Source organism: Hyalella azteca, unplaced genomic scaffold, assembly GCF_000764305.2.
Source record: "Hyalella azteca isolate HAZT.00-mixed unplaced genomic scaffold, Hazt_2.0.2 contig5706, whole genome shotgun sequence".
NCBI lineage: Eukaryota > Metazoa > Arthropoda > Malacostraca > Amphipoda > Hyalellidae > Hyalella > Hyalella azteca.
In genome coordinates, this window is record NW_025935888.1 from 842,836 (window position 1) to 863,804 (window position 20,969).

General features: G+C 37.0%; 1 protein-coding gene across 1 annotated transcript; it reads right to left on the minus strand.

Moving 5' to 3' along the window:
- Positions 1-630: 630 nt before the first annotated feature.
- On the minus strand, positions 631-13,372 carry LOC108675348 (carbonic anhydrase-related protein 10). The gene is made up of 10 exons (XM_018163353.2): positions 13,100-13,372; positions 10,057-10,365; positions 9,124-9,260; positions 8,259-8,567; positions 6,292-6,387; positions 5,556-5,622; positions 3,641-3,795; positions 1,866-2,021; positions 1,599-1,638; positions 631-1,008 (listed from the first exon to the last, which is right to left on the minus strand). Exons 1-10 carry the CDS (start codon positions 13,296-13,298, stop codon positions 986-988), a joined length of 1,491 nt encoding a protein of 496 aa, XP_018018842.1. The 5' UTR covers positions 13,299-13,372; the 3' UTR covers positions 631-985.
- Positions 13,373-20,969: the final 7,597 nt, after the last annotated feature.

A 20,969-nucleotide genomic window follows, 5' to 3' on the forward strand; every position in this document is an offset into this window, starting at 1 on the left:
AAAGTTCAGTTAACAAAATGTTCCTGATTTGTTGATGATATTTGAGACACATTCATTAATTTTTTCATGGAGTGATCGTTCAAACCGTTTTCAATTTTTACAAAATTTTCACATCATCTCCCCAATGTCCATAATTTTCACCTATATGGTCATTTATTATTAAAAATTCGTTCGCAATTATCATATATGAAAAACTTGTTGTATGTTGAATTTGAATTTAGCCCTAACTGATTAGTATTTGCTTTTATGTTTTACAAATAAACTGAAGTCACACATGAAAATAATTTGAATATTCATAGGCCTGTTCTCATGAGCGGTAACACTTGTGTTTGGGCTAGCAGAAGATGATATGCTTTAACATTGTAGTATTCTGAGACTGTACAGAGCAGGACAATCGGTAGACCAGGCCACTACCGGACACTCGGCAGATCTGGCCACTACCGGACACTCGGTAGATCTGGCCACTACCGGACACTCGGCATATCTGGCCACTACCGGACACTCGGTAGATCTGGCCACTACCGGACACTCGGCAGATCTGGCCACTACCGGACACTCGGTAGATCTGGCCACTACCNATTGGACATTCAATAGATCAGACCACTACCGGACACTCGGCAGACCAGGCCGCTAATGGACATTCAATAGATGAGACCACTACAGGACACTCGGCAGACCAGGCCACTGTTGGACATTCAATAGATCAGACCACTACCGGACACTCGGCAGACCAGGTCACTATTGGACATTCAATAGATCAGACCACTACAGGACACTCGGCAGACCAGGCCACTGTTGGACATTCAATAGATCAGACCACTACCAGACACTCGGCAGACCAGGCCACTATTGGACATTCAATAGATCAGACCACTACCGGACTCTCGGCAGACTACTGGACACTCAATAGATCAGGTCGCTACAGCAGTAAGTTGCTGCGGCCTTCCATGTCATCCGCTGCAATACTCGCGTCTGTTGTTTCTTGTCAGGATCGTAGAAGGTCGTTCGCTGTTAAATGAATCGTGATGTAGATTGAAGAACTTTTGAAATCAAAAGGAGTATCAATTGGATAAATTTATATATTTTTGAATTTTTAAATTGAATAACAGTCCGATGATCGCAAATCACACGTTTACAGATGCTTCACGTTGGAAATTAACGAGTTATCATTATTACATAAACACTCTTCCACTTGTTCATTATAGGAATGACCATTACATTTATAGGGACTTTTATGGGAATCTAGAGGTTATTAATTAATTATTATAAGTTCAATAAAATATGAATACTGTATAGTTTTATCAATGAGCATCATGATGGATAATTGGCAATATTTTCGACAAATATTCATTGATATATGAATAAAATATAAGACAAATGAGAAAAACTGTATTTCTTGAAAAGTATGCTAATAAAATGCCTTCAAAACATTCAAAAAGATAATGTGCTATTCATAAACCATGCAGAAAACAACAAAAAAGATCGCACTTTGTGTTCATGCATAGAAAGGTTTTGCAGTAGGTAACGTTATTCAATTTAAATGTAATCGGAATTGCTATGAAGTTCCGGGTAAAGCGATGAGATCAGCAAGTTCTTACCTCGATAATGAAATCTGGATTCAGCCATCGAACATTTCCGCTGTAATAGAAAACATCTGTTCAATATATGTCAGCTTCAAATTTTAATATTGTATTTTTCTAAAATATTGCAGCAAGAAGTAGAAAAGAACTCTTTTAACATGGCTTCAAGACGAAATTATTTAATACTTTCTTACTATAAGACATACTTTACTTCAGTCAAGACGAACGTATTTAATCGAATTAAAATTTTTGATACACATGGCCACCAAAGTTGCCCAAACTCACCCCAGCCAGCGTTTCTGGCGGGCTGGTGGAGGTGAAGTCGATGTTGGTGCGCACAGTTCTGTGATGGGACGGCTGTAGGGGTCTGAAGTTATTGCCTAGCGGCGCGTTGCGGTGGTGCAGAGATGGTCCCTGTCGCAGCTCTCGTAGAGACCGCATCTGCGCGTAGAGAAAGAACTTGCGTTTTGAGCGAGGCGGAGAATAATATTTTAAATCAGTGTTTATAGGAATGCGTGGATTTGTAACCGCATCTGCGCGTAGAGAAAGAACTTGCGTCTTGAGCGAGGCGCATAATAATATTTTAAATGAGTGTCTATAGGAATGCGTGGATTTGTAACCGCATCTGCGCGTAGAGAAAGAACTTGCGTCTTGAGCGAGGCGCAGAATAATATTTTAAATCAGTGTCTATAGGAATGCGTGGATTTGTAACCGCATCTGCGCGTAGAGAAAGAACTTGCGTCAGGCGAAGAATACAATTTTAAATCAGTGTCTATACTATAGGAACGCGTTGATTTGTAATGGCTTGTGCAACGTAAATAAGGAATGAGTACGACTGATGCACGTTCATTGATGAAAATCGATTGATCGATGAGAGAGGCCAGACGCGTGTCTTCCGCGGGAGAAACGAAACGATTGATAAACGTAAATCAAGTAAGATTATTAACCGCTCATGAATAATATTCCGAAATGAGAATAGATTAATCGTTTAAATTAATCATGAAGATGCTCCTAAGAGTTTGTGACAATTTTATTTTATATAAATAAAAAATTAACATAACTGTTTTAGAATAGATATTCATCCGATTTATTAAGCATCCAGCCAGGTCTGATCAATCGGTTTATTCAATAGCTTTAAAATTCTCTATTCACCTGCCTGCATGCGAAATATTCACCTAACTTAATGATAATTCTGACAATGAATCACTTATTTAATAACTTCATTAGCGTCTATTTCCCAACTGCCTAATATACAATGTTTTAAAAGCATTCTCCCGATTTAATGGGCCACTAGTCTGGATTAAGCATCTAACAATAAAATATTCTCATCAGCGTTCGTTTACCCAACTGCATGAAATGAGGATGAGTTGCTAGCTCATTAGGAGCTACACTAAAATCCAGTCACCTAATTGGATGCGACGAGATATTCACCATATTTAACGAGTCATTATCGTGGCTAAATTGTTGGTTATTTATACACTTCATTAGGATATATCCATGTGACTGAATGCAAAAGTATATTTACCCCATTCAATGAGTCACCAGCCTAGCTTAGTCAACGGGTGGTTTGGTAGCTTCAGTAAAATCTATTATTGTGAATGAATGCGACAGGCTACATATAACCGTGAATTTTAATGATTTTCAAACTATTGCGAGCACAAGACGAAAATGGAGGCTTAATTAACATGGGGGAGTATTTTTTAAGCACATGAACATCTTACACGTTTTTTTCAGTACAAACAGTGGCAAATATTTTTATTAGATTACGAAGGAAACACCGTAGCGTTTTCCGTCTACCGTTGTACCTTATCTTTGCTTTCCGATTCAGGTGAGAGTGCGCAGCAGGACCTATATTTTTACTCCCATAATTCAACACAGAAGAAATACATTTTTCCAATATACTTTTTTCCCCCTCGATAACAGATGGAGGGTAAAAATTCGCATGGGTTCAAAGTGAAGACTGACCAAAAAAGTTGGGACACCTCGCCAGTTGTTTTAATGATTTTTTTTTTCCTGGCATAATAGATGTTTTTTATTGTAGTAATCTTATTATTATTCACCTGACTGAATGAGATATAGAGAGGCTTGTTAGGCAGCACCCAGGTGACGGTCTCGTGGCACCCTGGCTCGGTGAGGGAGCCCTCGTAGGTGAGGTAGTGGGAGTGGCTTGGCAATAAGTCGGACAACCGCAACGGCTTCACGCTCACTCTCGACCCTGGTCAGAAGACACGCTTGCTTGTCATCACGCGCGGTATTATTAATCGAATGTAGTGTCTTAGCTGTCATTACCTTGCACAACTTTCTAATTCTGACGATAGACGCCCTTCACTTAACTAAAGCTTCATTGATTTCTCTCTATACCGCCAGAGAGAAGTTTTAACACTTTTAAGAACGTTGAGAGAAGTTTTAACACAATTTGTCAGACAAATTTTAATGCGTGCGAGACAAAAGTAACAATTTAGTGTTCTTGTGTTATTGCACGGAATATTTACGTGTTATCCTTTCTTCTTCGAATATAATAGCATTACGGTAATTCATGACACGCGACAACCTTAACAGCCCGTTCCAGCAAATTCATATATATGATCATTATTCCAAGTACAATCTGACTGATCGCTCTATCCTTCCCCGTGCCTTGGGTGTCGAAGACGAAAAAATTTCTATTCGTTGTTAGCGTCGTGATATATCACGAAGCGCACGTTTGGGGAGAAAGTTAATACATTTTTTATCTAATAAAATTTCAGTGGAAATCGAAAATTAATTAAAGATCCTAATTTTCCTACAATTTAAAAACTGGAGTTAAACGGGAGTGATTTGTCTCTAGTTTGAAATATTTGAGCGATATTCCCCTTAATTAATACAGTAATGTTTAGTTTAAGAAACATTGTGATAACCTGGAAGATGATTTTATAAATGGTTTCCAACAGTTCGATGATCAATTCCAACAATGGATCGAGATCATTTCACTCGATCAGCAACAAGGTTAATCTGCCAAATCGCTGTTGAAATTTTTTAATTAATATATGTAACTCTGTCCCTCTTGTTATAATATCCACTTTATATCATCTACGTGTCAAGTTTACTCCGCAATTTTGTTAATTCTTCGTATAGCTACGCATGACCGGTGCAGAAAACGAAACAGTGGGCGTCATGTTACGCATCAAACTTGTTCAACGTACAATTTAGTGGAACGCGTCAACGTTCACGAGCCGCTCATCGCGAGACAAAACTTTTTAGTTTGGTCGAATCATCGAGTTAAGAAAAACCGGATAATGGAAATGGTATGCTAGCTTTTCAAACTCGATTGACGCTCAATGTCGGAGCGGTGGATGTTATGCAAAATTTCTGAAAATTATTCATATGAAGTCATTCAACCTCATATGACACTGACACTAATTTCATATGTTATATGATTAAGTTTGTCTTATAATTAAATATATGTAACAAATATCATTTAGAATGAACTTTAAACTATACCATTTTTATAATAGCTTTTATGTCCGAGTTTGCACCAGAAAGAAGCGCATTAATTATAAGCAATTAGTTTACATTTTTGAGTTGGAGGTTTTTTCCATCAACGATTTCAGGCTGACACTAACTTGGTGAAAAGTAAGCCTAAATGGCTTAGGCGGAAACTAACTTGGTGGAAACTAAGCCTAAATGGCTTAGGCTGACATTAGGAATTATGGTTGATTTCGCATTTTTGCTTTAACGGACTTTAAAAGCATTAATCCTAGTCTTAATGATTTACTTCTTCTAAAAAATCTGAGCTGCCGAAAAAACTCTAACGTTTACGTATATAAGTCGCTTCTTAATATTATTTCTTGATGAGAAGAGTTTCATGTGAAAATTTTTTGCGGTAAATACAATTTTATAAGTCTAGATATGGGATAATATCAGAAAATATTGACCAGGTTTTGGTGCTGGTGAATAGCTCAAGGCTAAATGAACAGCCAGAAATTCTGTACAGCTCACCTCCGAACGTAACTTTGTGTAGGCCTTCCAAAATTGTGGCTAAGGCGGGGGAGGTGCGGTCACCGAGCTGTCAGATAGAACGATCTTTTATAATTTATTTAATTTATAAATTAGACTAATAATACGTTTACAGAAATATATTATAAAAAAGAAATTCTAAAATTAAAGATGTTTGACATAATTTTTCAATCATATTGAAACCAAATTTCCTGACCATCTGCTGTTGATCTGAAGGAATTACTTGGCATCGCTAGGAAACCTTGATAAAATTATCGAGCATTTCAGTTTAAATGAATCAAAAGTTTCTATTTTTGGTTACCTGACTATAAATAAATTGATCTGATATCGACGGTCCGCTCTAATACCCCAAATTACCTATTATCAATAAATTAATAAGCATTTCATCAAATAAAATTAGATATGCAATTTCTTGAGTAGTAATCGATTCAAGTTGTCTGTTGAAAAGATCTTAGTATTGAAATTCCCAGTAGCAAAAAAATTTTTATCGTCAATAAGATGAGCTTTGCTCGAACAAATGATAAATTTATCAATCACCGCTCCTGTAGACCGTACTGTAAATTCCCACGTTTGCAGAGCAAGGCTCTAAATGAAAATGTAGGCTTGCTCTGCAAATGTATGAAATGAATAAAGAATAACGCCACGTATAATTTCCGTAAAAGTTGTCACTAATGAGCCTGATAAAACTCTGATAACATAACTTGCGCTGGATCTTCACCTGTATGAGCACAGAGACGGCAAGCACTCCGTACACATGCGACGCGGCCACCGTCAGGTTAGGATACAGTTGGCTGTTGTGGCCGTATAGCTGCAGCTGTCATAGAAAAGTACTTTATGAAATATTTAGAAATGTAAAAGCACAATTACTTGTTTAGCACAATTTCAAATTCTATTTTGAATGGGATTGAATTCTCATATAAAGTGAAATCACAATGTTCTTCATTGTTAATAACATCAGTGACAGGTCAATGGCGCTAAACTTTAAACGGTGAAATACGGTTTAGGAATCGATTTACTCTTTTGCCTTAGGTCAGCCACATTAATATTTACTGACTAATTATTAATCAATGCTCTCATTTTAGCCGATAGTGCAGTCGGATGGAGCCACTTACGCATTGAAGTAATTGAATTTAAATAGCAACAAGGTTGTTTCCAGGTTTGCGTCCGTCACTGTGGCGTGACCAGTTCGACATGCAAAATAACCTCCAATTTTGGTGTGAATATAATGCTCTTCATTGAGTGCACAACAAACTTTTAGGCATTTAATATAATTGCATCTTTCATTTCCGACTAGATTTTCGCGAGCGTCGCATCAAACAAGCTAGGCTCGCACCGCAGGTGCAAGCTACGTAATTAGAGCTCTATAATTGTGTGAATAATTAACGAAGCATTTATTACTCGACTCATTGAATTATCACTCGGCCTCAAAAATATGAAACAAAGCCATCCACAAAATGTCTGACGACAATTTTCTGCAATATATTTAGAATCAAAAGCTTGCATGGCGACAAAACCTCCCGAGAGAATGATCCAAATTCGAATATTTAGTTTAGTGCCCAATTTTCGCTCCACGTAACTCGTTTAAAAATTCCACTTTGGGAGAGCCAAAATCTGAATATTAATGTGATTAGGTTAGCGATATAACAGGAACAATATTATTTCAAAAATATAATAAAAATATATTCGGAGTAATATTTCGGCAATCCAATGCAAACATCAATAAGACGTTTTCCCTCATGAAACTTCAGTGACAGTTTTCACTGCCTATTCTAAGTTCAATTTATTCATAATCCCTGAATAGTGTCTCATTCATTTTAGGGATACAACTTTCACTATAATTAAATATTTTCAACTGTGTGCCATGACGTGACCGAAAAATTCTATACAGCTATGCAAGATTGTATTCTCAGATAACAAAAAATTAACGAACTAATCAACGTCCTTACTTAATTTCGTCTTTTAGGGAATATACAATGGAAATCATAAGAGTGCGAGATTAATTGATAGAAAACACAAGGCATAATAAATTTCAAAGAGTTTGCTTGAGAACTTACAAAACTAGAACCGAATTAAATGACAGCTGCACACCATGCTGAGGGTATTAAATGTACCGAAAATAACAAGGTTCTCACAAATTAGGCACAGCTTGAAGCGGCACGAGTAGTTGAATAAATCTCAAATAAAGACGAGACTTGACGACTGTGTTCAAGTTGGGCTCAGGGGCTGACACGACTTGTCACATTAGATCTATTATTTTATTTCATGAACTCTGGTTTGAAAAATCTCGAACTGATGCAGAAAGACCTTTAATGGTAGTCGAAGGTCACTTTTTTGCTGACGCGACACCTACAGTAACTTGGCTCGCTGAAAAATACATTATAAATACTGATTTGCGAAGATTGATAGGCGCGATATAAAATCTAAAACTTTAACACGATGGATCGTTCTTAACTACGGCCGTAGGATCTGCGGGGCTTGGGTAGTTGTCAATTATGAGATCAGGCTGCTATTCAGTCTATCTCCATATCTCAAAGAGATATCAAGATTGGCTAATTTTAGAGAAATATCAGTTTGATTTTTTCTTAAATTTGTTCTGATCTTGTAATTAGCAACAACCGGTTCCTCGCAGAGCCTACGGCGATAGTCTAGAACGAAGATGTGTAAAAGATGAAGCGAAAATCAGACCTCAGCAGGGAAGGCGTGGTTGTCAATGGTGTGTTCGGAGCCCTGGATGTCTCGCTCCCCGTAGTGTAGCCGAGCCCGGGACAATGAGTATTGGTAAGACAGAGGGCCTCCTGACACGTTCACCGCCCCCATCATTGGCAATGGCAGATGACGGTCCCTGGTGGGGGGGCCACCGTCATCACCGGTCATGTCAAGACCTCTATTTCTGTCGCGATAATTATCCCGACTGCTGTCCCGATGCTGGTCGTCCCTCACCTCCTGCATTTGCCATTCCAGGGAATGGCCAGTGTTGACGAGCTCACCTGCAACCTGGTCAAACACAAACGAGGGTTCTTCAATGGCATTCCTGAAGCAAAATTCATCGCAAAATCTAATAAACATAATGGCAATATGTGTAGTTTCTGTCGAGCTAAAGAATCACTCGTCGATCCTGATTTATGCTTCATGCTAATTGACTGGGACGTAAGGAATATTTAACACGACTGCGTTAAAAAATGTGAGTGTCAAGTTTATTTAATCTAAATTCTAAAACATCTGTGCAATAACTAATGGAAATTGAAAGTTAGATTAATATTACGCTAACGCACAGTAAATTTGGTTTTAACTAACCTCATCATAAATTTTCCGTGTTAGTTGTTTGACTTACCATTTTATCAAGAAATTTTTGCATTATAATTTGGTCATTTCATCAGCGTTTGCTCGACAATTTTTCTACCATGTCTTTGTTAGGATTTTTAGAAACGGAAACAAAGGTGAAGTCCGGATACCTCTTTCTCGGCTTGGACCAGCAATGTGTACCGAAAGGTAAGCGGAAAATGGAAGTGAAAGGCAAGAAAATTGTTCTTCGGTGAAATTAAAGGCTCACCATAGTTTTATCGACCAGTAGAGGGGTGAGGTTAGGGTCGTAGAGGAGTGTGCGGGGATCCAGATTGATGGGAGACTGGCGGCGCCCCTCTGAGCACATAACCCATGCGGGGTTGATCACACCCCAGAACTCGGGACCTGGTGGCACAGGTAATATGTTGGGAAATTAAGAGTGTTGCATTGTAGAAGAACCAAACCACTTTATTTATTTTCGTATTAATTCGTGATGTTAATGTTCATCTATAATTAAGGACGAAAATCAAATTTATTCAAATAATGACCAATATAGAGTCGGTTCATGATGGGAAGTGAATCGGTAAAAAAATTTTTGATGCCCTATATACAGTAAATCTGAAGTCAACCATGGATCTAAATTTTTGTGAATATTTTTCGTCACAAACTATTCGGTACAAAACCCATAACAAAATGAGTATAATGCTAATTGCTGTCTATAGTCCCATAATAGTCTTTTTAAGATTACGTAATAATTAAGCAGTGGAAAATGCTGGCGTTACTGCCAAAGGAAACCTTTCTGTAATCAAGCGCAGTCGATCTTTGAAATTAAAAATCAGTGAGACTCAAAGAAACGCTGGGATGAGCTTCTAATGACCAGATGACGATAAAAAGCGAGAACTGATGGGAATCGTATTGTATAACTATTTATTATTATTCAAATATTCGTGGAACTGCTTTATTAACTGATGCCGTATTGACAAAGTACGGTCCATGTTTATTCATAGTAGTTTACTTATAAATTGTCGAGAAATAATATCTATTTTTAAAATAGTAACGTTTACCATTGAATCAAGCGGTGATTTTTTTTTACATTTAACTTTTTTCATCTTAACACCGCCAACATCATCTATAATGCAATGCACCGCAATTAGGTAAGATAATAAGTAAATATAAAATATTTTACCAACATCAATTTCACCTGAAATGCCCTCGTATGTCCACCACATCGCCCAGTTCCAGCCGAGGGGAAGTTCATCGTTGATTTCAAACTCTTCGCTGTCTTTACTTGACGACTCATCGAACGACAAATAGCCCATGTGCTCTTCGTCGCTTTGTTCGTCATATTTCGTTTCTAAACTAGACTTTGATGAATATTTACCACTATTTGATGGTAACAATGATGATAGTGATGTTGAGTCCAGTCTGTTGTTATTTATACCTGCTCCCCGTTCATCATTCAGTAACGAATTTCTAAACTGTTGTTGCTGGTGTGGACTTGTTGAGCTTCCTGAGGAATGAAAAAGTTATTGCTTCATTAGGATGGATCACGCATAAAAAATATCATTTCATCTATTAGGACTACGTAGATCATATTTCATTATTTTCCACGTATTATTTATTTCAAAATTATGCGTATGATGTGCGATTCCAATTTTCATTTTGAAACTGTTCATGGTTTAATTTTAGGTAAACTTTGTTTGACTGGCGCGCTTCATTTCATAAACATGCAAGAAACTTCGATAAAATGCTCGGCGTGGCCAAATTCGATTTACTCCTTGCAACGCGGCGAGTGTTTGCTGTTTGCTGCAGCCATCGCAGTTTTGTTCAGTCTGCAGCTATCGCGCTGAGAAGAGCGGCTACGTATACTGCTGTTACCATGTGCGACTTCTGCTGTTACAATGTAAAAGATTGTATTTACAAAATAAAAGCTCGCTTCTGAAGCTCGCTTCTGACGAGTTTCACTTGAATGGAGTTCAAATTTGAAATCAGTTCTGTTCTTGCAGGGCATTTACTCGTCTAAATTCAATTCTTAAAAGATATATTTAATTTTGTACGACATTTAATAATGAATCAATACTCTGGTGAGTTTTCATTGACATGACAATTCAAGAAATGACTATGTTTACCGCTGAAATTGTGGTATATTGCATGATGCATATTAAAATTTGGGTGATACTTCTAACTTTACATGCACATGTACTTCGTGGGAGACTTATGTCGTGTGGGAGACTTATGTCGAACCTGGGGCCGTGTCATAATATACGCGTATCATTGCATAATATGAAGATAGCAATATTGAACAAACGGTCCTGTAAATACGGTCCTGCGTTATATTTATTGCAGTGAGTCGATTTATTGAGTCGATTTATTTCAGTGAGCCGATTTATTGATTCACATTATTTTTTCCATAGTTAATATATTTTACTTCAAAACTACTTTTTCGTAGTGGCTTTTTCAGGCCATGTCTATTTAGTCTCTAAACCAGCATTTTGGAATCGTTTGAAAGTTTTCATCAATTTCAATTACGCTCGCTATCTTTACACATCGGTAACACTAAAATTAATACAAGCCTATACCAATTCGCTGATTATGCTAGAGTTTCGCATCATATAGGGAGTAAACCAGCAGATTGAAAATTAGGCAGGCATTACTCAGCAAATAAATGGTAATTAGATATCGTCGCGTATGTAGAGGACCTTCATCGTACTGAATTAGTGCAATCCTATCAATGCAAATGCAAAAGATGATGGCATTGAGGAAGTCAATTGATTGCTGATAATTTTTTTATGAGTTTGAAACAATCGTGGAGGCAAGCTAGCCAATTGAGTGAGATCTTGTATTTAAACTGTGACGGCGTTTGTTTCTATCCATATTTGTTCGTCTAAGTAAATGTATGTATAAAGATACGTCAAATGTGCGTATTCCTTACTCTTGTGCAGGCGCTTTGGTGGCGCTTGCAAGAAATATTTAGCTTAAATTATAAGCTCAATCTGAGCTCCTGCCATCCATCTTGAGGACGCGACAAGGAATCTGGGGCCGCGCGCGCTGTCGCCTTAACATAATCCATTTCGAGGAGACAGCGAGCCGAAAATTGGTCGCTTTTCGTCGCGCAGCCTCGACGAAAATTGCAGTGCAGCGTCTGACACATCCATGTCGTGCTACGGTGCAGCGTCTGACACATCCATGTCGTGCTACGGTGCAGCGGCTGACACATCCATGTCGTGCTACGGTGCAGCGTCTGACACATCCATGTCGTGCTACGGTGCAGCGGCTGACACATCCGTGTCGTGCTACGGTGCAGCGGCTGACACATCCGTGTCGTGCTATGGTGCAGCGCCTGACACATCCATGTCGTGCTACGGTGCAGCGCCTGACACATCCATGTCGTGCTACGGTGCAGCATCATTTTGACTACTGGATAATTTCCTCCGATCTAAATCTATTTAATATTTAAGGCAAAAAACATTCGGGTCCCTCCGTGCCACACCTTGGCAAAATTCTTGCGCTAAAATTGTTAAAAGATTTTTGTGCAGCTGGAGCCGATGAGGCAATTTAAAGCGCGCTCAGGCTGCAACAGTAGAATATTCAATTAGGAGATGTAGGACGTCAGAAGTGGCTACAGTACAAAGCATGGAAGTGCTTTTTTAATGAAGCAGCAGCATTTCGCTTATACAATTCGCATGAGCTTTTATAATAATTATCCAGCGTGTCAAAAAAAGTCCGGTGGAATCTTATCTTAGATTTGATAGGACATACGTGAACACCAACGGTAATCTTAATGTAATTTTCGACTGGTAGTCATTTCCTTAATAACAGAGACTACAGACGTGACAATTAGTAGCTTAAAAAAATTAGTCAACATTCAGACCGAATTTTGTGCAGCCATAACGATCGGTCATGAACTCCAGTGGCGATTTTTCAGGGTACTAAAACATATAGCAATCTTTGTATAATAACACAATTATAAAATTTTTTATAAATAAAATCCTGCTGATGCAATTTTTTGAAAAAATGGCGATTCTACATTGCATTTCATTTTCAATGTAGTCTATGGTCCTAACAAAAATAAAAGGAATAATTACCTGAAGTTGCTAGGGCCACAATAGCCGTACTAAGAACACGATAAGATTCATTACAAAATAAAATGATGCTGATGAAATGGTCTAAAATAACAGCGATTTTGACATTACATCTCGTATTCCCAAGAGTGCATTGAAATCAGTAAATGAAAGAATAGTTACCTGAAGCTGCTGCGGAAGCAACAGCCGAACATACGAGCAACACCAGCGCTGGCGCCTTCACACACGCAGATGACGACGATCTTTTCCCTGGCCTCCAGCTCCTACAGTGCCGCTCTGACGTACAAGCTTCAGCACAACTGCCATGGCTTCGCGGTTGTCTTCTCGACCAAATCACGTCATTTATTCTCACTCCTGCCATTTCTTTGGTGAGTCTAATCTCGAATGCTAATTTTATATTCAAGCCGATACCTCACACCTTCGCTTCATGGAATGAGTAAGATCTGAAAGCGGTTAATTATAATCAATGTTTTTGCGTATATAGTGTAATCCAACTAAAGACATATCATTAACATGCTTTCAATGGCATTCTCCTTCACTGAGTACAAAAACCTGTAAAATGATGGATAAGCTTAGGTGCCTAGAAATAAATACATTCTAGGCTCTGTATGAATTATTTCAGGTAATTCCGGATCAGAATCAGCCTGAGACATTAACATATGCGAGGAGATCGTCACTTACGCTGAACATTTCGAAATAAAGCACGGTACGCGGAATGATTAATTCATGTCAGAATTGAATGATTGCTGTCTTTTGTCATTCATCATTGACCGAAGGCTGCCTGTTTACATTTACTCTTCTCTAGTAAATGTCACTGTACAGTACAAGAGAGGTATTCATCGCATTTAGTATTCATATGACCCATCCCAATGTACGTCCAGCTAATTCATTATGCATAAAATTCTTTTTTATAATGATAGCAATCAAGATAAATCTTGCTGCAATCAATGACCAGATTATTTCGGGAATTGTCATGCTTAATAAGATCACAAATCACCTAATGAGATATTAAAGCTCGTTATTGGCGACGCCATGGCGATGGCAATATAAATTATTAGCTATAGATTTGAAAGTTGCAGCATATGTACAAAGTTTTCATGTTAATTAAAATTTCGCTGTGTTATCTTTCTCCCAACTACACAGAATGCAAAGGAATCTGTTTTAGTGAAATCATACCTTTTTTATTAGGTTTTTGGTAAATACCTATTATTAAAATCAACGTCTTTTCGGAAAATGAAAGTATTATATGTTAAGAACTCAAAAACACATTCACCATTCAAAAAAGGATGCTTTGCACGTGACTGGGACTGAGGTTTGCCTTATTCTTCAGTTGGAATGATTACGTCTCTTATAATTACGGTCATTTTATACAATATTACTGCAAGACTTTTCGATATTTTGAGAAATCATTGAGCAAGGAATGTATTGGAGAGCAAACTTCACATTTTTTTATTATTTTTAATCAAATAATGTTCTCATCCTCAAACTTCTACTTCGGCAACTACATCTATATTCCCCGGAGTATATCTTCAATGCTATCATCTGTGCAGTTAAGTCCATATCGTCATATAATAATAATCGTGGGCATTTGTGTTGGAATATTCAGCGCCTGTTTCGATGTAATTCATGCCTCAGCAAAGAGATCGCATGGACAATATTATTTAGTTAATCTGCGTGCATAATGTAGACAGCATTTGGAATGAATGTTTAATAATACATGCAAGAACTACGCACACAAATTGAATGCTATCTGCTGGCATTTGCGCACGCACCTCTATAGGCAGTAATGCTGCTAAGTAAAATAGCCAGTAATTCCAATAGGAATGCAAGGTGCTGCTGTCGTGTGAACAATGATAGTCATAATGATGATCATGTGAGGTGACTGCCCTGTCTCCAATGATACATACATGGCTTCCGGAATAAAATCATCTAGTAATTGAGCCACGAATAAATGAGGATATGCACGGGAGTATGTTCTTTCATTGACTGAGATTTAGATAACACAATCTTTCAATTTTAGATACCGTTGGTGTATATCAATGAATTTGACAAATTAGACTAATAATAATGTGCATCTGTTGAAAACATTGTAAATATGGCTGTGCCGATCTAAGTAATAGAATTGTAGTTTTGGTAATCAAAAGGGGGAGGGAGATACGTAGATAAATTTTCATAGGTACTTCTTGCGTAGATATTATACGTACGTACATATTGTACTTGTCAATTGTCATCGGACAATAGGCATCAAGCAATAAAATATTTTTTTGTGCATTTTGCGCTCATGCACAAGTTCATTAAATACAGTGGTTGCATGACGCTCAAACTGTAATCTTTCCTAGACGAGCTACATCACATAGATTACCCCGCTACATTTTTCGATCTGATATGATGATGAAAGAAAACTTCGTATGATGGTGAAAATGTCTGTAAGAGCGCACTCTTGTCAGAACGAGATGTAATTACAATCTCTTGATTAGTCCTAAAGGTTATCCCAGCACAGTGATGATCACGCAGTCCATCAAAGGTTCACAAACAAACAGTGAAATGTCTCTTGTGATAAAATGCTGGTATTTATCACCGCACTTATTCAAGACATGATTTTTCTTCGGCAATTAAACATGCGCTCAGCCTCTTGCTATACTGATGCATCAACCGCTAAGAAAACAAATACAGACGCCAAGTCTTCAGCTGCGCTTATCGATATTTGCTACATAAAAAACGGTTCTTTTGTCGTGAAAAAGTTTGAGTGACAATTTAAAAAAATTAGGAATTTATTGAAGGCAACTGAAGAATTCTACATTTCTTTCTCAATTGTGTGGGTCAATCACAGCTCTTAATGGAAGGGAATATGACGTTAGAGGCTCATAGTAAGGTTTTATCACCAAAATATTGAGCACTCACCGATAACAATTTTATAGCATTTACCTACTCGGCCTTCAATGATTCTTATGTGCAGCTATCAGACAATAAATCCTCGCTTGCTTTCAAATTCTTTGATTTTCTTTTACCATCTGAATTTGCATTATTTTATTCTAAAGTACATCTGGAAAGAATATTTTTGACTGACTAGGTTGCCTATAAAGTTGAAAAAGTTGAAAAATAAGTAATAAAAGTTTATTTCATTTGTTGTGTGGCCTGAGTGGTAGGCTGGTCTACACAACTACAACTCTCATAACAGCTTTGCGTGATGACTGTAAGATCGATCCTACTTATCGCTCGACCATTGCTCTCTCATTATTCCCTTGCGTGATTTTACTGGATCTTAAGAAAATTAATAGCTGCTAAAATTATTCTGCCAACTTAAATTTGCTGATGTTCCTCTGAATCAAACATATGGTGCATGAATTATTGTATTGCCGAAATTATTATTTCTGAATCAATGGGAAACGGGGAATTCAGGTACAAAAAATGGCTCTGAATCTTTAGACGTATAGTCACACACCTATATGCGTTGTCTATGAAAAACGAACGTGTTTTAGTTTGAGTTAAAATAATTAATGAAATCATTAACGTACTGATCCGCAAACTTCCCAGCAAGCCAATCCTACCTCGACCGATCAGGATTATTTTCAGCGTGGGTGTGCGGTGATTTCTTCTGACCCTTATTGTTCATTATCGCGCGTATGTTTTGACGACAAATGGAGACTGTGATCTGTTTGATTCCGGCAAGCAACTAATTCAACATTCTATTTCAGTTATTTTTGTGAAACTTTTATGAATCTGGGACATTAAAGCGTCAAAGCTTCATCCATATGAGGTTTGAACTTTAAGACTTAACTGCCGAAAGATTCCCACAAGTCTTGGGCTCCACTTGTTTATACCCTAAATCAAATGAGGCTCAACTTTACACCAGTGTCGTAGCGCTCACCTATGTTACTGATGCTCCTAGAAACACCAAGTTTTGATATACTGCCAAAGTTTGCTGACGAAAGTGGTACATGATGAAACACAAACTTAACTTTGGCTTGTCAGATAAATTAGACCAGACCTGGTTTCGGGGTACAAAATTGCTGTTCATGCCCGTTGATCTCCGTAAATCCGTTAAAAGGCATTAATCTTATCCCGAAAAAGTTTTAATTCTGATTTATGGTAAATTGCATAAAACTCCTAGAGAAGAAAAATTGGCTGAAAATTCATTATTGCATTTTTGCAAATTTGCTTAATCTTTTCGCATAATTATACTGATTGATTTAATTGTTAGTGGTGCAGTTTGTTTGTATGAACTTTCATTAGAGCATATCCTGTAAAGAAACGGAAAATTAATTTCCATTTAACGTAAACTTTAGCTGGGTAAACTTATCACATCAGTGTTCATTAATTTTGGTTCGATGGCGATGTTTTAGGGTTTTATCCTCTTTTTGGCTGCTGATGCATTCATAAACATTATTCTGTTTAAATATTCCTCCTATTTTGTATTCTATAAATTTCTTTTCGCATTCGTTCTCTTATCACTTCCACTGATGCAACTCTCGTTAACCTATCAGCAGCCACCTTCCTCGCTCGCAACACTTGGCTCGGTGCTCAGGTAAAGTCCAAACCAAACTACTTTTGCTGAACTCTAATCTTATCGATCGGCGATCCAGAGTAAGGGGCTAATAGCAAGGGCTTATCGCGTCGGGCTCACTGGCGTCGATCAGGCGTGGTCCCGAGTGTCGGCAATGCCTGCTTCCGCTGCGGGGGCGCAGTGATGTGTGCCCAGATGGAGGCTAATTAATTACCAATCGCTTCGTGAATTATGAATTCATGTCGTGAATTTCGCTGACTTGCAATTATTATTTAGCAACACCGTTTATAAAGCAGGTCTTTTTGATTTGTTGGAGTTTATTTATGCATCTTCTATTCATTATCTGTGAAAATGGATAAATATTTTTCGTTAATTAGCATTGAAAATTAAATTTTTTCCGACATTACTGTTAGTTTTCCGAAAAATGTTTTCCTACGTTTCATTTTAAGAAGTCGTATATATTGATGATATTTTATGAGCTCTATGTTCTTATCAAACTTCTTGGCTGGTGAAGCTCCATGCACAATTAGAGCTGACGTTACCTTAGCAATGCTCATCAATAATAGATTGCCTGCTACACTTTATCGCCGAAATTAAGCATACTTTAGCGATCACGGGAAATAATCGTAGCTCTACGCTAAGAATAGTGCTGGATATATTTGATGTTTTTTTTTTGTTCTAGCTCAATGAATAATTTCCGAATAAATTAGTAATTACATAACAAATGATTTTATTGACTAGATTCCATTTCACTCGAATCTGTACATTCCGAGTATTTTGTAAGAACTTTAATTAGCTTTCATATGTCTTCCATTATTTTCTTATATCGTTTAAGTGCAGAATATAATACTGGCTAGAAGTCGCAAGGTGTTCCGCTTTAATTTATATTCTAATAAAACTCCCTTAAATGATGTTATTCATAAATCTTAGGTGGCCAAGAAAAATTGCCCAGGAGTACTTTTTAGAAAATTTCCGGCCTTTATAATGCACTCGACAAAACGAGAAGCGATTCAAGAAGCTTGTGGATCTATTTATATTCCAGATCATCTACTACATTATCAAGTTGTAATAACGTTAAACTTATTGGATAAACTTTTAATCTTTCGAAGCAGAAAACTTGTCCTGCATATTACCTTTGTTCCAATGAGCTTATTTTCTTTGTTGCTTCTCAATTGTGATAATAAAGTTGACTGGGACGCCATAACTGCTGAGCTGCTCAAAAGAAATATCAGGCTGAGCTTTATTTATAAAGCACTCGAGACAATTCATTACGAGACTCGTATCTTAGGACGCGACTTTTACGGGTATGAGTTACGGTGATGCGCTTGCTAAATTAACTTATATTTCATGCCTCCTTTGAGGCGTTCACTTCAGTATCCTCGCATTTTTATAGTATATGTGATAATAGTTTAATTATCTCAAATACTAAAGGCTGATTTTCAACTGTACAACACAGATTTTATTCGTGTTTATTTTTTATTATAAGGTTTTCATTCGATTGGGACAGCATTGACCGAGAGCTTTGTTGAGACGCAGCACAACTTACGACACCTCACACGGCTGCGGCTTTAGGCACACTGAGACTCGCCGAGCGTGCCTTCAATGCAGCCTCGGCCCCAACGTTTGTTTCCCACCAGATAAACGTTTTCCCGCAGCAAAAATTGTAACTTCATTCGACATGAATTTTAATTGCTATCAAACGCTCATAATGTTTCATTTCCCAATTCGGGTGAACAAAATAGTAAACAAAAATTAAATTAACTACACTTACATGCTAAAATATATTATTGGATATAATTAGAACTTATGCATTCACTTGCTTATAAAAACTTCTCAAACCAGCGCTACTTGCGATTGGTTTTCCAGTTAAAACAAATTTGTTCGCTTGAGGTCTTTTTACAAACTCAGTTCATATTCGAGCATGTATTACAAATTTTATTCATTTACATATGCAGAGATTTTTATCTTGAGTACGTATTCTGTACTTCACATAAAATTAACTGGTTGTTATATTCAATACAATTCAGTTGAGTAGCGCCACGAACTTTTGATCTTGATGGTAACCGTTCTGACTATTTTATCTAATTGCGCTCCACCATTTTAGGGCGTTTTCTCATTTATGGAAAAAATGCACTATTGTGCTCGCCATGTCCGTCTGTCTTTCCGTCCGTGACTTCACGTTTTCGTCGACGAGAAAATGCGCTCTCTGTCACTCACTGCAGTGAGTACTGAATGATATTTTTATAATTGCGCTCCATTCATTTATTTGTACACACAAATAAATTTTATCATATCAAATTAAATCTAAAAAAATCGTTGGCTACGACTTCACAGTCTTATGGATTAAAACTTGATGCAGCATTGAATAGAAGAAAATTGAGAAGCTTAAAACTCTTCAATGGGATAAATGTAATAAAATTCTTGTACATTCGCATGGGTATATTCACACTTTTATAATAAATTTCGAATTTAACTGATCATGAAGAAGCAGAAGGTCGCATAGTTCGGACTGTTATTGATATAAAAATTTAAAATATTAAGTTACATTGTAAAATCACTCATCAAGATTTAAGTGATGGGCAGATTAGAAACCTCGCTAATCTTTCAATATTTTTGAAACATTTTCATGATGGGATTGAAACAATTGATGGGATTTAATCAATCAAGATTTCAAATAAAATTATTTTAAATTTTCTATCATAATCAACCTTATGCTATTTAATAGCTATGTTCATTTCTGATCTAATAACCGCTTCTCTAGGTTCACAGCTGATTTTTTGAAATGTTGTTTCTACTCTTAAATTAACAGATTATTTACAATACTACTTCGTAGAATTTTTGCAGTTTTGCAACCTTCAAAATTTGTTGATTCAAGTTCGAAAACACCTAATATTTTAATTATTTCCAATATATATGTTATTCAGTAATTCATGTTAAATTTGCATTGCAAAATATGTGTTTTTACTCGTTTTAGTTCATTCATTGCTAACGTTCAGAATGAGGTGCGTCGGCATGGAAGCTGACGCGAACACAGCAATACATCAACACTCGACCGCCCGACGCACACTGACCACTTTCGGCCCCGACCAGCTCTTATATGCTGGCAAATCTGTCGAACAACTTCAAACTGTGCTTACAAATCTTCACTTGCTTTAATTTGTACTTATTTTTACTTTGAATCGTTTTTAGACTGATGAATTAATTTCGAATGAAAATGAAAGTTTATCTTGATGATCTTGAGGATTTTCATACAACTCATTTATTATTGTAATTGTATTTCTTTTAAATGATTTAATATATCGATTTAAGTGTATTAGTTCCAGCTCTATTGATTCAAATAATAGGTTTCCCATCATGAGAAAACATGAAGCAAAAATTCTGCAAAATTGTCAGTAAAATAAGATATAATTTCGGCGTAGAATAAATATTACCACAAAATACGATAATACTTCATTGTTAGCAGGCAGTTTCAACTGTATTGCGATTTTTTTTTTGCGTAGCCGCAAAAACATCGCCAATTTCTTACAT

Coding starts and splice junctions, on each gene's coding strand:
- LOC108675348 (XM_018163353.2), bottom strand. CDS start 13,298: ATGGCAGGAGTGAGAATAAATGACGTGATTTGGTCGAGAAGACAACCG. Junction 10,366..13,099: donor TGCTTCCGCAGCAGCTTCAG/GTAACTATTCTT, acceptor TTCATTCCTCAG/GAAGCTCAACAAGTCCACAC. Junction 1,009..1,598: donor ATCCAGATTTCATTATCGAG/GTAAGAACTTGC, acceptor TTCATTTAACAG/CGAACGACCTTCTACGATCC.